The following is a 16,263-nucleotide window of genomic DNA, read 5'->3' as shown; positions in this document are numbered from 1 at the left end:
GCAGGCAGTTCATCACTATTAAAATGCACAAAGCTGGAGAAACTCAGCAGGTCAAGCAGTGTCCTTTATATAGCAAAAGTAAAATACAGAACTGATGTCTACAGATTTTTGTGTTTTACTATTAAAATGAAACCTGGGGATCAAATTTCAAGTGGGTATCAGGATTGTGGCTTGAAATTGGGAACAACTAAACGTCCAAACCGATTTCTAAACTACACCTATCATGAGAACAATTTGAGTCACTGCAAAACAGAAATCCAGATGGAATTGTGGAATTAATTAAAATTATTTGTTTCTGATTGAAATAAATATAATCATTTATTACATTTACTTGTATTTGAATACATTAGAAAAAGAGCAGAAATTTGTAATTTTAATTTACAACAATCAAGTTCTGAACAGAAATGGGTTGTGGCTCATTTTACAACTGTAAGCAGGATTGTTACTTGAATACTTTTTAAGCTTTTGGATTCCAATATTACAAAGTGATTTACTGGCATATGCTGACAGTTGATGTTTTGTACTACTTGGTGAATAATGCAACAAACAAGCTTTGTATGTGTGACCGTGCGTTCAAATTATAACTTCTAGTACACTTGGACTTTCAGGAGGTGTACGTTGGCAAAGAAACTGTGTGTACAGTGGATGGGCTTCAATTCAACAGTGCATACAATGCAAGAGTAAAAGCCTTTAATTCAGCTGGTGTTGGACCTTACAGTAAAACAGTTGTGTTACAGACATCTGAGGGTGAGGAGTGAACAATTCCAACTTAATAATACAAAGTTAATACTTTTTTCTGCTTATAGAATTGCATTCACAGTTACACTCAGAAATGATATTATCTCAGAATTATTTTAATCTTCACTAGTATTCTACTACTGGTTTTGAAGTTAGCCAAACCTTGATTTTTGCTATTGATTCTCACGATAATTATTCAATTCGTACATTTGAAGTAGACATCAGTATTATTCAAGAAAATTTAACAAAGCAAAAGGTGAAAATGTATCCAAACAAGACCTACATTTGCTATTAAATTGAAATTCTCAAAAATGAATCTCAAGTGGAACCAAAAACATTGAAGGGGGACAGTTTTGCCCAATATCTCTCTGCTTGGTTACATTATAGTTACATTTTTTTTCTATCTCCCATGGTATTCCCTATGGATCATTGGTATTGACTTAATTGGTATCATCCTGTAAAGTGCCCATTTTTTAATAAATAAATTTCTATGGCTTTGCTCAATACAGTGGCAAATGTACATAATCTTTTGCAACATTCATGTACACATTCCACACTTGTACATGCTTCATTCTGATGCACAGTCTTCAGGTTTAGTCAGGAAAAAAAGTAAATGATCAGAGTGTAGTCAACCAATAAAGAACCAAAGGAACATAGTAAGGACTGTGAGAAGAAGAGCAGTTTCAAAGTGGTTTAAAAACAGCAGAGAGCTAGGTGCTCATTTAAATATTGGCAGGTATGTGAGAACAGGGCTGTGAACGAGATGAGAAGTGATTTAAAGTGGTTTAAAAGCAGAGATAGGTGTTCATTTAAATCTCTCCAAGACCAATTAGTTGTAGCCAATAAAAAGAAGGGAAGATCCAGTGGAGCACCCAGTGTGGTGTGGCCAGTGTGAGAGAGGCCAAGTGTCGGATTGGGGATTTAGAGGTTTTGGCTCGAGAGGCCTTAATGAACAGAGGCTGAGGATGTGCAGGTAAGATCTTTGCATGGAAACAAAGAGTAGGTAGTGGAGATGGCAACTAGGGCAGTGGAATGCTTCAATTTCAGGATGTGGGAGAACACAATTTTCCCTGATAACTACACCTGCAAGAGGTGCATCCAGCTACAGCTCCTTACAGACAGTTAGGAACAGGAGCTGGAGGAACTGCAGATCATTCAGGAGGCAGAGAGAGTGATAGACCACAGCCTAAGGGAGACAGTCACACCCAAAAAGCAAGAGGCAGGTAACTGGGTGACTGTTAAGAGAGGGAAGTGGAATAGGTACTTAGTGCAGACCAGCCCTGTGGCTGTTCCCCTGAACTGTAAGTATACCTTTTTCTATACTGTTGGTGGAGGGGAGGGGGGGGGGTGATCTACTGGAGGCAAGTCATAGCAGTCATGTCTCTAGCACAGAGTCTGATCCTTTGGCTAAGAAGAGAAGCGGGGAGAAGAGGAGACCTATAGTGATTGTGGATTCAAAGGTTTGGGGTATAGATGTGAGGTTCTGTGAACAAGATCAAGACTCCTGGATGGCATGTGGCCTCCCAGATGCCAGGGTCAGGCCGCATCTCCAATCGAGTTCACACCATTTTCAAATGGGAGGGTGAACAGCCAGATGTCATGTCCACGTTAATTCCAAATGAGACAGATAGGAGTAGGGATGTGGTCCTGAAGAGGGAATTGGAGGGAAGCCAGAAAGCAGGATCTCAGATGTGGTAATCTCGGGATTGCTGCCTGTGTCAAGCACCAGTAAGGGCAGGAAGAGGAAGTTGTGGCAGAAAAATGCTTGTCTGAAATGTTGGTGCAAGGGGCAGGGGTTCAGATTTGTGGATCATTGGGATCTTTTCAGGGGAAGGTCTGACCAGTACAAGAAGTACAGGCTGCACCTGAACTGGAGAGGGACCAATATCCTGGCAGAAAAGGTTTGCGAGAGCTGTTGGGAAGAATTTAAATTAGTTTGGCGGGGGGAAGGGAACCAGAATGTGAGTGCAGAGAATAGGGCAGATGGTGGAAAGTAATGCTATTTGTTGTTGGCTTGTGAGGAAGGACCGGCAAGCAAAAATGTAGTGACTTACAGGGTTGGGAATGTGTCCATTTCAATGTAAGGAGTATTAGGAATAAAGGAGATGAACTTGAACATGGATCAGTACATGGAGCTACGATGTTGTGGCTGTAACAGAGATTTGGTTGATGCAAGGACAGGATTGGCTGATGCAGATATTGGGGTTTAGATGTTTTTAAGAAATGGGAGGGGAGGTTAAAGAGGAAAATGAGTAGCAATACGTCAGGGATAGTATCACTGCTAAAGAAAGGGAGGACTCTGTGGAGGGTGTGTTAACTGAGACGGTGTGGGTGAAAGTCAGAAATAGGAAGGGAATAGTCTGCAAGCCCCCAAATATCTCTCAGGACACTGTGAAACAGATAAGCAAGCAGATTTGGGAATGGTGCAAAAATTACAGGCTTGTTGTTATGGGATCTTCAACTTCCTAATATTGATTGGCACCTCCTGACTGCAAGAGGGAAAGATGTAGCTGAACTTGACAGTTGTGTCCAGGAAGGATTCCTGACATACTATGTGGACCATCTGACGAGAGGAGAGGCTGCACTGGATCTAGTACTGGGTAATGAACCTGGTCAGGTGACAGACCTCTTGGTGGGGGAGGATTTCAGTGAGAGTGACCACAACTCTCTGAGCTTTAGCATAGCTATGTTCAAGGATGAAAGCAGACAAAGTGGTAGTTTAATTGGGGAAGGGCTGATTACAAAGGGATGAGGCAAGAACTAGGGAGAGTAAAATGGGAACAGATGTTCTTGGAAGAAAGCACAGAAGTACTATGGAGGACGTTTAGGGACCACTTGCTTTTCTTTTCAAAATATTTTTATTGAGTTTAACATAACAATCCATATGCAAAATATTAAGAAAGCAAGGTAAAACAATTAGGGACCACTTGCATGGGGTTCTGGATAGGTTTGTACCACTGAGACGGAAGAAATAGTAGAAAAACTATAGCTGACAAAACAGGCAAGGCAGCTTGTTAAGAGGAAGAATGAAGCATACATTCCATTTGGGAAGCAATAAACAAGACGGACTCATGAGAGGTATATGGGAGCCAGGAGGAAACTTAAGAAAGGCAGGGGACATTATAAGCCCTTGGCAAGAAGGATTAAGGAAAATTCTAAGGCAGTCTATATATACATAAAGAACAGAAGAATGACTAGAGTGAAGGTGGGGCACTTTAAGGATAATGGAGGCAACATGTGCCTGATGGCAGAGGAGGTTGTAAATGAATACTTTGTTTCAGTGTTCACCAGAGAAAGGGACCTTGGTTAAGATGAGGTCAGAATAGTACAGGCTTGTGTACTGGACCATGTTGAGGTTAAAAAAGAGGAAGTGCTGGATCTTCTCAAAAACATTAGAATTGATAAGTCCCCAGGACAGGATGAAATACATCCCAAGTTGCTATAGGAATGGATGAAAGAGAATGCTGGGGGTCTGACAATGATTTTTGTGTCCTCCTCAGCTACAGTAGAGATGCCGGAGGATTGGAGAATGGCAAACATTGTCCCCTTGTTTAAAAAAGGTCATAGGGAGAATCCTGTGAATGGTAGACCAGTTAGTCACATCAGTGCTGGACAAACTATTGTGCATTTAGAGAAATACAGTCTTCTCAAGGATAGTCAGCATGGTTTTGTGAGGGGAAGGTTGTACCTCGTGAGCCTAATTGAGTTTTTTGATTAAGGTAGCATGGTAGATGGTATGTATATGGATTTTAGTAAGGCATTAGACAAGGTCCCCATTGGAGACTTGCTCAGAAAGCCATGAGGTATAGGATCTATGGAACCATAGCTGTGTGGATTCAGAATTGGCTTGCCTGTAGGAAGCAGAGAGTAGTAGTGGATGGAAAGTATTCTACCTGGAGGTCAGTGACCAATGGAGTTCTGCAGGGATCTGTTCTGGGATCCTTTCTCTTTGTCATTTTTATGATTGAAGATGTATAAGGATGGGTCAGTGAATTTGCAGATAATACGACGGTTGGAGATGTTGTGGATAGTATTGAAGGATGTCGTAGGTTGCAACAGGATACACACAGGATACAGAATTGGGCGAAAAAGTGGCAGATGGAGTTGTGTGAGGTGATGCATTTTGGAAGGTCAAACTTGAGGGCAGACTACATGGTTAATGGAAGGATACTTAACAGTGTGGAAGAACAGAGAGACCTTGGGGTCTAAATCCATAGATCTCTCAAGGTTGTCGTGCAGGTTGATAGGATAGTTAAGATGGCCTTTGACATGCTGAACTTAATTAGTTGGTGGATTGAATTCAGGAGTCATGAGGTGATGTTGCAGCTCTATAAATCTCTGGTGAGATCACACTTAGAATATTGCGTTCAGTTCTGGTCACCTTATTACAGGGAGGACGTAGAAACTATGGAGAAGGTGCAGAGAAGATTTACAAGGATGTGCCTGGATTGGAAAATAAGTTTAATCTTGATGGCCAGATGAGCAGTTTTGATAAGATGGAAAGACAGCATCGCACCAATTCATATGCAATGGCTACAGGATGTTATGTCTTGCTTGAGTTTGGAGAACATTAGATCTAATGTTAAAGAGATAAAGTTGAATTTGACAAGATATGGGCCCCATTCATGGATGATAATCATAATTTGATGACTTAGGCATGGGTGCTTTGAGGGCTCTCTGTCCAATGTCCACGATCTGAAACTCGATTCTTTACAAAGTATTTGCTGATGACCGTATTTAGTGGGAGGGGTTGGATTAGTACAGAGGTGTGGGGGACGTCTTCCTTTCTTTTCTTTTGTTGTTTTTTTCTGCAACTAGAAGAGATTGGTCTATTTAGATCATCACAATGTATTAGAATATGAGGAGAAATTCTCAAGGATTTTTCACTTTTTTTGAGTATTATACAAGATATCATTTGATATGTGACTCATATTGTGTATTACGTTATAGAAAAGCCATATAATTAATTAATATCTAAACAATATATACTACATGTAATATTTCTCTCTATCAAATTAATAAAAATATTTTAAAAAGAAAAATCAGTCTTATGAGGCAGGGTTAGCAGAGCTAGAGCTTTTCAGTTTGCAGTAACATAGGAGGAGAGGTGACTTACTAGAGGCCTAAAAGATTGAGGGGCTTAGATAGGGTGAACAGCTAGTACTTTTTTTTTCCTGGGGCGACATTAACAAATAATGGAATAGATCTGTTTAAGGTGAGGGGAGGAAAGCTTAGGGGAGACATCAGAGATATTTTTTTTAAACTCCAAGAATAATGGGTGCCTTGAATCCATTGCTGGGGGTGGTGGTGGAGGCGGGTAGTATAGGGACATTCAGAAGACTCTTAGATAAGCACATGGATGTGAGAAAAATGGAGGGTTAGGGTAATTCTGAGGCAAGGTCACCAGAGCCATGACTTTTCTCTTTCGAGCAAAGAAGAATGAAAGGTGACTTAATAGAGATCTACAAGATTATGAGGGGCATAGATCGGGTGGACAGCCAACACCTGTTTCCCAGGGCAAGGGTAGCAAACACCAGAGGATGTTGTACAAAGCGAAGGGAGGAAGGTTTAGCGGGGGACATCAGGGGTAAGTTTTTTTTTACAGAGTTGTGGGTGCATGGAATTCCTTGCCGGGGATGGTGGTGGAGGTTGAAAAATTAGGGCCATTTAAGAGACTCTTAGACAGGACGGAAGAAAAACAGAGGGTTACGGGATAGGGAGGGTTTAGTTTTTTTTTGTATATTTATAGGTCGGCATAACATCATGGGCTGAAGGGCCTGTACTGTGCTGTAATGTTCTATGTTCAAAGGTAAATGCACCCAATAAATCTTGGAAGTTGCAATTTCAGTTAGATTCAGTTTAGATAAGAAAAAATAGAGCTGGAGTAAAAGCTATAAACTAGGTTGAAACCAATCTTGTGTCCTGAAATGATTTAGCTCCTTTAATATAAATCTGTGTCATAGCAGTGGGAGATATTTAAGAAGATGATGAGGGTTAAGTCATTAAAAGAGAAAAGCCAAGACCTACATTTCATAATTTGAAATGACTGTACTCTTATTCCATTTGCAGTGGCTTGGTTCACCTTTGATCCCAATTCTGCTCATCCCGACATTCTTCTGTCCAACGATAACCTGACCATTACGTGCAACAGCTACGATGATCGGGTTGTGCTGGGATCCGTCGCACTCTCCAAAGGAATCCACTACTGGGAATTATCGGTGGATCGTTATGATAACCACCCTGACCCTGCTTTTGGAGTGGCAAGGATTAACTTACTAAAGGACATAATGTTGGGCAAAGATGATAAGGCATGGGCCATGTACGTTGACAACAATCGCAGTTGGTTTATGCATAGTAACTCCCACACGAACAGGTAAATTGTTCATTTTACATTTGCCAACTTTTCCTAAAATGTTATCAACCAGGTCGTTCCTGCTAAATGTCCGTTTTACATAAGATAAACAAAATACTCAACTGCAGCAGTAATGTTATTCAAAACACCACCATTTGAAGTTCATATACAGAATTTGTCTTTTATTGTTAAGTTGGCAGTTTTATAAATTATTTCCAATAGAAATTTTAAACAATTATTTGTATAAATGAATCTAAATGGTTGTTTTGATTGGAGCTTAACTAGGATTTTTGTTTTTTTTTATTATTCCAGGACGGAAGGTGGGATTTGCAAAGGGACAACAATAGGTGTTCTGCTGGATCTAAACAAGCGCAACCTCTCATTTTACATCAACAATGTGCAGCAAGGCCCAGTAGCTTTTGAAAATTTGGAAGGCATCTTTGTTCCTGCTGTTAGCATTAATAGGAATGTCCAGGTAAAAGTGATGTAGAACCACTGTGAATTATACATTTCTTCTGCTTACAGCTTGCTGAACTGACCCCAGAGCTCTTTTTTTAATTTTGTGGCACATCCGGCAGCAGACACAATTCCGCAGGGGTCTGTGGAGTTGTGGCCGGATTGTTGGTGGGGTGGAGAAGTACAGTGTACAGGCACTGTGAAAGCACCTTGAGGAATCCCTTAAACTGAGGTTTTTAATAAAGGAAAACCCTGGGATTCTAAGCAACTGTAGGGTTGTAAATATAGAGTGCTTCTGCAGCAAGAATGCAACCTGCTCAGAGGAATGAATTAACCTGCATATTGCTTCCTGGTCAGTATCAGACATGTTCTTTAATCACTCTTGGCATATATCCTTGCCCAGTCTCAATGGTTGTAGTCATATATCAGGCTTCTATGAAGGCAGGCGGCTGCCATCAGTATTACAACGTGCTGATTATGTTATGACAAGGAACATCTCAAGCCATCAGAATACTTTCAAGCAGTTCCCATCAAACTTGTTTTGCTCCATGGTGGGATACAAGGCAAACTGTTCTGAAAATTATGTCCCTTGAACACGACAGGAAATTGATAGGCAACATTTTCTCTTCGTGATCTCATTTGAGATGTTTTAGTGATTGACTCCTTTCAAATGGCAGTGGTTTACTAACAATGTAATAATGTTACATGCAAGTTTTTTGATACACATCTTGGAAACAAAAATCTACATGTAAAATCTATAAGGTAATCATACTTAATGATTCTAACATGTAATGTTGAACCTTTTTAACATCCTAAAGAAGGATTTTGCAACAGGGAAAAATGCATTCAATGTGTGTGTCTAAAACCTTGCTGCTGTTCCTTGGATTTGCAGATAAAATCCTAATGGGGGATCATTCAGTGAGAGTGAATCTTGTGGGGGGGGTTCCTTCCATCTGCACATAACCCAATTGCACTTGATTATGATTCCATAGAACTAGAGATTGAGGATTTTAGCCAATCTCCACGGGGGGTCTAATTAGATACTCGGAGAAGCTTTGCATAATTTCTGACTCACTCCAACTCATTTTAGTACAGATCGCGTACCCCTTATCCAAAATGCAAGGGAACAGAAGTGTTTCAGATTTGGGATTTTTTTCGGATTTTGGAATAATATATTTAGGTAACAAAGCAGTGCAGTAGGTATCAGCAGGGATACTTATATCAGCTGTTTAAACAACAGCAGAATTTCAGTCTCCACCGATGATGCTGTGTTTTGATCAAAGGGTTACAGTACACAGGATTTTATTTAATGCAGTAATGTTGCTGGTTATGTTACACTCAAACATGGCATTTTAGGTGGAGATGAATTTCAGATTTCACGTGGAAATAATGTTTTGTACTTACCTTGATTCAGAACCATATCGGTTATTTCACCATCAGTCACTTTCAACAATATCTTTGTACCACAGAGCAGAGATTAAGCAAAAAACATACTGAGTAATACACATGTAGATCTGGCTGTGACGAAGGTTGGTTACAAACTGGTGCCAACAGAGTGTCAGAGTCCCTACATAGGCAAGTGAGGTCAGGTGTGGAATTTTCCACTTGTGGTGTTATGTCAGCACTCAAAATATTTTGGATTTCAGATTTTTGAATAAGCAGTACTCATCTTGAAAGCCTGCCCAATCAACAAATCACCAGGAAATGTTGGATTTTGTCTGGGATTTCTGGTGGAAAGTTGCCCACTGAGTGTGAACTATTTCAGTCACAAGATAAAGAAAACAAAATGTGTGATTAATAGAGGACACTCAAGACACATTCTTGTGTTTTAAAACAAAAGAAAAATATTTGACTGGGAACCTTTTGATTTATTCTAATCTTATTAAACTAGACACCATTATAAGTGGACCATTCTAACAGGGAACATTTCAGGAACACACAGCTCTCCAGTCAGTTTGAAAATCCAAACACTTTTCCAATGGGACAACACAAAAATGCAAGGATGCTTAAGCATATATCGGCTTTGCATTAGGGAGACAGAGTTTGAGATGTTCTCCACTCAGTGTTTTTAAATATTGCTTCTTGCTTTACAGCTAAAGCCTCTGCTCCACTATTTTTCACTGTCAGCAATGGGGATCCTAAAATCTCCAGGGACAGGACGACAGCTTCCTTTAATTGTGGCATGCACAGGCTTTTCAAGAAAACGGTTTTGCCTGTTGAACACCCCCTATAGTAGTCTCTCTTGTTCAAACTGTCAATTTTGCTAAAGTTCTTGATCTTTTTTGCTCATCAAGTATTACTCCTTATTGCCTTGTCCCACTGTCCCCATTTCCTACTTTTCACTCTCATATATTCTTTAAAAATCAGTGATCAGCTCTGACCTGCATTTCCCTCACTTTGATTCTTGAACTGATTAGGCAGTGTGATCTCACAATCTGACACTTCACAGTAGTTTTCAAATCAACTCATAACAGAATACTGCTCTTCTTAAATCCTAAGACATAGGATAGAATTAGGCTATTCTGCCCATCAAGTCTGTTCCTCCATTTATCATGAATTAAACCATTTTCCCACTCAGCCCCACTGCCTGGCCTTCTCCCTATAACTGCTGATGCCCGGCTTAAACTAAAGAACATTGTAACTTGCTTATGCTGCTGTGAGATTTTGACTTGTGTTTTCCTGCCAACAGGTAACTCTTCATACAGGACTGGAAATTCCAAATCATATCAAACATGTGAAATCCTCATCATCCTACAGCCCCAAAAGCAAGACCAAGTACTGACACTTCAGCAACCAGCAAAATGATTGTCCATTCAGGTATAAAATGTTTCAACGTACCCAATACCAAATGCAGATTAAGACAAGAACACCTTGAAAAAGCCTAACTCCTGGAGTTCTCATTAAACCTCAGTGGCACCCCACTGGTATAAATTGGAATTTGAGAACTACTGGCAGATATAGTGTATTCAGACCAATTTTAACTGGTAACATTTTTGTTACACAGATACCAACATGTTCAGTGAGGAAACATAGACTATTGAGATCTTCCATAGTAAACAGACGCGCCAGAAGTCTGTTACTTTGTATCTCAGATTATGAGATGATAAAATTTCATTTCCAATGAGGAGCGTCAAAGCAATTTTAATACATTTTGATTATTTTTCTTCTGTCAAAAGGCAATAGCTTTCTTTCAGTTAGCAAGAAACATAATCTGAATGGGCTCCTTCATATATACCAAGGTAGAATCTTTAGCATCCATGTGGCCTTTTTTAACAATTGACAAATATCAATCAATTAAAGAGTGTATAAAAATGGTAGATGGACATGACACTAGCATTTAACTTAGATAAAAACAAAAGGAAGAGAACCCCTGACTTCAGCAAACCCTGGCATTCTATAAAACCACAATGCCTTGGCGCACAGATGGGTGTTGATGAAGAAACCAATTAATTACCTTGCTTGAGCAGCCTGTACATCTGTTAGATGCTCAATGCTTCTGTCCTTTCCTGATTGGTCAATACTGGGGATATTGCCATGAACAACCTAGCATTTCTGGATAGCAAGTAAATACTGGTCTGGTAATGTTTTCACAGCAGGTGAGGACCAGCTTGCCTTCTGCTGCTTTCTTCATTCTCCAGTCAGTCATACCAGGAAACCATTTTGTCGTGTTAGAATAGGACAGTGGATTATGGGGAAAAAAAGTCCCACAGAATGTTGTCTAGGAGATGAGGCACCCGTTGACCTGGAAGGGGTGATGTCTCCAAGTACATTGTGGGACTGTAATACTTGCTCCTAAAATCTAACCCTTGAGGAGGGCTTGATGCCATTGTTGAGAGGCCTGTTAAAGCATCAGTCCTTAACATCAGACATGGATGGAGATGATTTTGTATTTAGGGGATGTGGTAGATTTATTAATGTAAATTATGGGGAGTTATTTTTATCAATTAAAATCCAATTTCATCAGGCAGCTTATGATGCTCCACTGATTTTCCTAACTATCAATGTTAGATAATATTTTCTTTAATAGGAATCAAATATTTAAACAAAAAAAGATTAAATCTGAGTTGACAGAATTGCCATCTCTGATTAAAAAGCCTGCACTTTTGTAAACTGTGAAATTGCAATTTCAGCATTCATCGAGACAAATGTGAAACGGGCTACTAAAATAGCTTAAGCTCATCCCCACGTGACAGTAATTCATTTTTCTGATCGTTGAGGTGCCATCAGCATTCACCTGTGATGTTGCTAACTCTTTATATCCTTAGTGGATGAGAGATATCTGTCATTCTGTTCCTTTGGCGAAAGGCCAAAATGAGTTGAAATCCTCTGGAGGGGGAAGGACATGTGAAAGACTAAATCTGCTACTTCTGCTCCTGAGTGCCATCTAGTGGCCAACTGGTGAACTGAATTTCCAGATGCCCCCCCCCCCCACCCACCCCCGACCGCTCTTTGACAGGTCTAAAGGACGGAAGTATAATTAGAAATACATGCTGAAGCATTTCAGAATCATGCCATGTGTTTTCATTTGGTTTCCTCTATTAACTCTAAAGAATTTACAGTATGAGAAGATAGTTTTGAGGAAACTATGTGGAAGGAAACAGTACAGATATATTAAAAGTTTGTATAAATATAATAGAGGTGTTCTGTGATTGTTATTGCAAATGTCTGTTTGCTAATGCTTGTCATTTTGTATGGTTTTTAAAGGTAAAGTGGTGTTGGTGGCAGACACCAGAAATGTTTAGAATATTACAGATGAATGTTGCTTTGCATGGACAGTTGAACAGAATTTGCTAATGTTATAGTTACTATTTACCTGATTATGCACTTTGGTGATGCTACTTAATTCAGTGATGTGCAAAATTTAGAAAAGTTTTAAACTTACTTCAAATATAAAATTTTAAAACCCCTCAACTCTTTAAAACCTGATGAAGTTGAAATAATGATATCGGAGTTACCAGTCAATCACTGAACTGGTACTGCCAACCCTTATTTTTACCACAGGTCTGCATAAAGTGAGGTTCAAGAGGTAGGATCTCAGCAGGAGATCTTCTGCTGGATTTCAGGAGGAGGTCAGCAGCAGAAACTCTGCCAAATGATCCTCAACACAAAAGTTTAAGATGGAGGTTGGAAGAAACCTGGGAATGTTCAAAATTGTGGCTAGCTTCCTAACAAAAAGCTTTCCTCCCTCCCCACTCCCCCCCAGTACATTTGCACTTTGTTTACTTTGTCAAGTGCAGCCTGGACAAAGTGAAGTCTCTGCACTGCAGCCAGGAGACTGACCTAAACTTAAATTTGTGTTTTCTGTGGGCTCATAATTGAAGATGTTTCACCTCCATGGTTAATTAAAATTACATGTTTTTGGATAACCGTATTAGTTCTAGTGAAATTAATCTGCAGAATTGTGTAGACATGAATATATTGACTTCTTTAGAGCTAGTTTTCTGGAGATGAGCAAAAGAATTTTCATTGCACTTAAATTTTCTCACTGCCAAAAGACTGCACTTTGTAGATCATATTATTGAAGTAATATTGTGTTCAAAGCTTATTCCCTGCATAAAAATTGTTCTGTTTATGTTAATGAAGAGTAGATGAGTCAGTATATTAGTGCATTCCTTTCATTTCTAAAACAATAGGTGGTAAATCCACTCATTGTCTGAGATACCATATATTGGATGTTAAATCCAGTGTGGGGAGATTCAAGATCCTTTTATTGTTATGCAAGAAAGCAGAAAATTTAAATATTGCACGATATTTCCTTCAGTCTACCTTAAAGCAGTCAAAGATTGGCCATTAGCAGAAATTGCCTGAAGCACCTCTTACAGTCAAAGAAAGAGAAGCAAAGGAGAGGAGTTCTCCCCCCCCCCCCCCCCCCCCCCGCCCCAGAGTCCTGAGAGTCCACAGATTCGCCTCCAGTGCTTCTGCAGCCACGCAGTCTTCAGTCCAAACTATTGGCAACCCAGGCACCAAATCCAAACCTCTGACATGATCAGCAAGCCCTCAGTGACCTCTATACCCTCTTTCAATCTGGTTCCGATACCTAGTACCCCTTCAGACAGTCTTGACCCAGTCTCCAGCAGCCCGCAGCCTGGTGCAAGTCCGTTGACCACAGTCACCCGCAGCCCACAGTCTGTGTGTTCTTCAGGCTCAGAAGCCCCTCGCTGGTCCGCTGCCATAGTCTCTGTCCCAGGGATTGTCTCGTCTGCTTCTCCCTCTCAAACAGGTGGGGAGGGGGTGGTCTCCACGTTTTCTGCACCAGTCCTCTGCTTCCCTGGAGTCTGCAACCCCTCGTGGCTGCCACTGGTCATAGGCTGTGAGCTAGCTGGTTCAACAATCTCCATTTAAACCCATGCAGCTTTTACAAAATCACTGATGATTCTGTTCATTGTTATGTATGGAATCTTGCTGTGTAATTTCACTGCAATTTACCAGACAAATAATTTGTCATTTACAAAGTGCTTTGAATTGTGCAAAAATCTGATATAAATGGAAGTCATCCTTGTTTAAGAGAAACATTGATCTCAAAGAGGAACAGTACGAGCTTTAGCAGTCCTGTCCCATCAGCTAGTCAGATCACTTCTGATTACCCAAATAATCAGCATTTTATCTGCCTCCAGCAGTAGGTGGATATTGAATTGTATTTAAACGTACCTTGTACAGTCTACATTGAATTGAAGAGCGTTCTCAATCTAATGCTCAAAATGTTCAGATTGAATGGTGCTGTACCATTACGTGAGGGTTGATTTCATAATATTGTGCTTTTCAGGCATTTGACTTTTTCTCCATTTCTGCTCTGTAAGAGAGGTACAATATCTATACAATTAAGTGATGTGCACAGGCATTTCACTTCTCAGAAAACCAAGGACAAAGTGAAAAGGAAATGCAATTGCTTTTCATGTGTACGGTTAGAGCTCTGCATTGAAGTGAGTAGAGTAACTTGTGTAGTTACTGTTGGAAGGAAAGTGAGTAAGTAACTTTTGTACAGGAATTGAATGATCAAATCATCTGCAATAAGGAGAAAAGTTTAGAAGCTTTAACAGGTTGGGCAGCATCTGGGGACAAAGAAACTGAGTTTTGAGTTGCTGAGCTTTCATCTGAACTATAAAAGGGAGAATACAAGTTGCAGGGAGGTTGAAGGGTGGGATTAACAAAGCGACTATTTGTAATAGAGTGGGACAAAGATTATCCACAAAATGTTGTTGGTGTCATCGGCAAGAGGATGAAGGTTTGCTGGTCCTAACTGATCAGATTGAATGAGTATAAATGGAGGGAGGTGAATGGGAGCAGCAAGGACTGGTAAATCTGTGAGCTGCAAAGCATTGCAGTTGCAGGAAATGTGAAACAAGGACACTGGGAATGCTCAGAACATTGTATCAATGGAGGGAGAAGAGCTGGGTCAATGTTGCAGGTAGATGGCCATGCATCAATAATGGCCAGCTCTAACACAAGCAGGAAAGACTGGGTACCTGCAATTATCAAATTCTAATTCAGTTTGATACATGAGGGTTACAATATTACCTTCACTGAAGGAACCAAGGGCAAACTGGGTGACCGTTCAACATAAGGGCAGCTCAGAACTGACCAGTTCTGCAGAGTTTTCTTTTTTTAATTTTAGACAAACAGCATGGTAACAGGCTATTTTGACCCATGAGTCCATGCTGCTTAATTTACCCCCAATTAACCTACAGCCGAGTATATTTCAAATGGTGGGAGGAAACTGGAGCCCCCGGGGAAACCCATGTAGACATGGGGAGAACGTTCAAACTCCTTACAGACAGCACAGGATTCAAACCCTGGTGCAGTCATGATCGCTGGTGCTGTAAAGGCGTCACACTAACTCTACACCAACCGTGCTGCCCCTTTCAGGTTTTCAGCTTCTGGTGTACTTATTTTTCCAGTTTACAACCTCATTCATCTCCCTCCATTTGTTCTTCTCCAATCAACTTAACAATGATTAACAATTTTCATCACCCCCCTACTTTGAAGGCACCTATGGCGCTTGTGTAACCTTGGTCTCCATCTTCTCCCAAACATTCTTCTGTTCCCCATTTAAAAGCTGAAAACTTGCTTGTTTTCTGAGTTTTCCAGTTCTGATAGGTCTTCAACCCGAAACATTTCTCTCTCTCTCTTCATCAAGGCTCCTTTCTCTGCTGAATATCTTCAACATTTTCTGTTCATACTTCAGGGTTCCAGGATCTGCAGTTCTAGTTTTTTACTTTCAATTACCATGTTATTTGTTATCAATGTAGCACAAAGGCTAAACGTTGACCTAAATTTAAAAAAAATTGCATAAATGGGATCATGAAGTATAAAAGCAAGAATTGAACAAATTTCATGTGGATTCTGTTAATTTGCCCAAGTCCTTTACATTAATGAACGTGCCAAAGCGACAGGTAGAGATTTATTAAGATTATAGCAGGGATGAGAGATGTTGGGTAGGAGTGAGAAAAAAGTTGATTCTTTTTCATTAGAACAAGAAGTTAAGCCCAGATCTAAGAGAGGAATTTAAAATTGAAGTTTATGATAAACAATGCAAATATATTTCTGATAGTTAACTAGTCAGAACAAAGGGAGGCATTAGGAGAAATGCAGGGGGTAGTTAAAATTGACAATATTCAACCAGAGATAGATACAGCTTTTCAACCAGAGATAGACACAGCTTTTAAGAGGAATGTGCAAGATAATATGATTGCATTTGGCACTGGTATGATGACTGTTAA

General features: G+C 40.1%; 1 protein-coding gene across 10 annotated transcripts in view; it reads left to right on the top strand.

The window, feature by feature from the left end:
- LOC138736133 (E3 ubiquitin-protein ligase TRIM9) overlaps positions 1–13,388 on the top strand; it is a 37,824-nt gene extending 24,436 nt beyond the window's left edge. For 4 of the 10 annotated variants that reach the window (XM_069885096.1, XM_069885095.1, XM_069885094.1 and 1 more), the window contains 4 exons: positions 609–747; positions 6,808–7,111; positions 7,403–7,565; positions 10,236–13,388. In XM_069885096.1, the coding sequence (XP_069741197.1) occupies positions 609–747; positions 6,808–7,111; positions 7,403–7,565; positions 10,236–10,328 (699 nt within the window). In that variant the 3' untranslated portion in view covers positions 10,329–13,388. The remainder of the gene's footprint in view (positions 1–608; positions 748–6,807; positions 7,112–7,402; positions 7,566–10,235) is intronic. The other 6 variants (XM_069885101.1, XM_069885100.1, XM_069885098.1 and 3 more) reach the window with 3 other exon arrangements.
- Positions 13,389–16,263: the final 2,875 nt, after the last annotated feature.

This window comes from Narcine bancroftii, chromosome 6 (genome assembly GCF_036971445.1).
Source record: "Narcine bancroftii isolate sNarBan1 chromosome 6, sNarBan1.hap1, whole genome shotgun sequence".
In the NCBI taxonomy this organism is placed as follows: domain Eukaryota; kingdom Metazoa; phylum Chordata; class Chondrichthyes; order Torpediniformes; family Narcinidae; genus Narcine; species Narcine bancroftii.
Note: the sequence above shows the minus strand (reverse complement) of the source record. Positions and strands in the feature narration are given on the sequence as shown.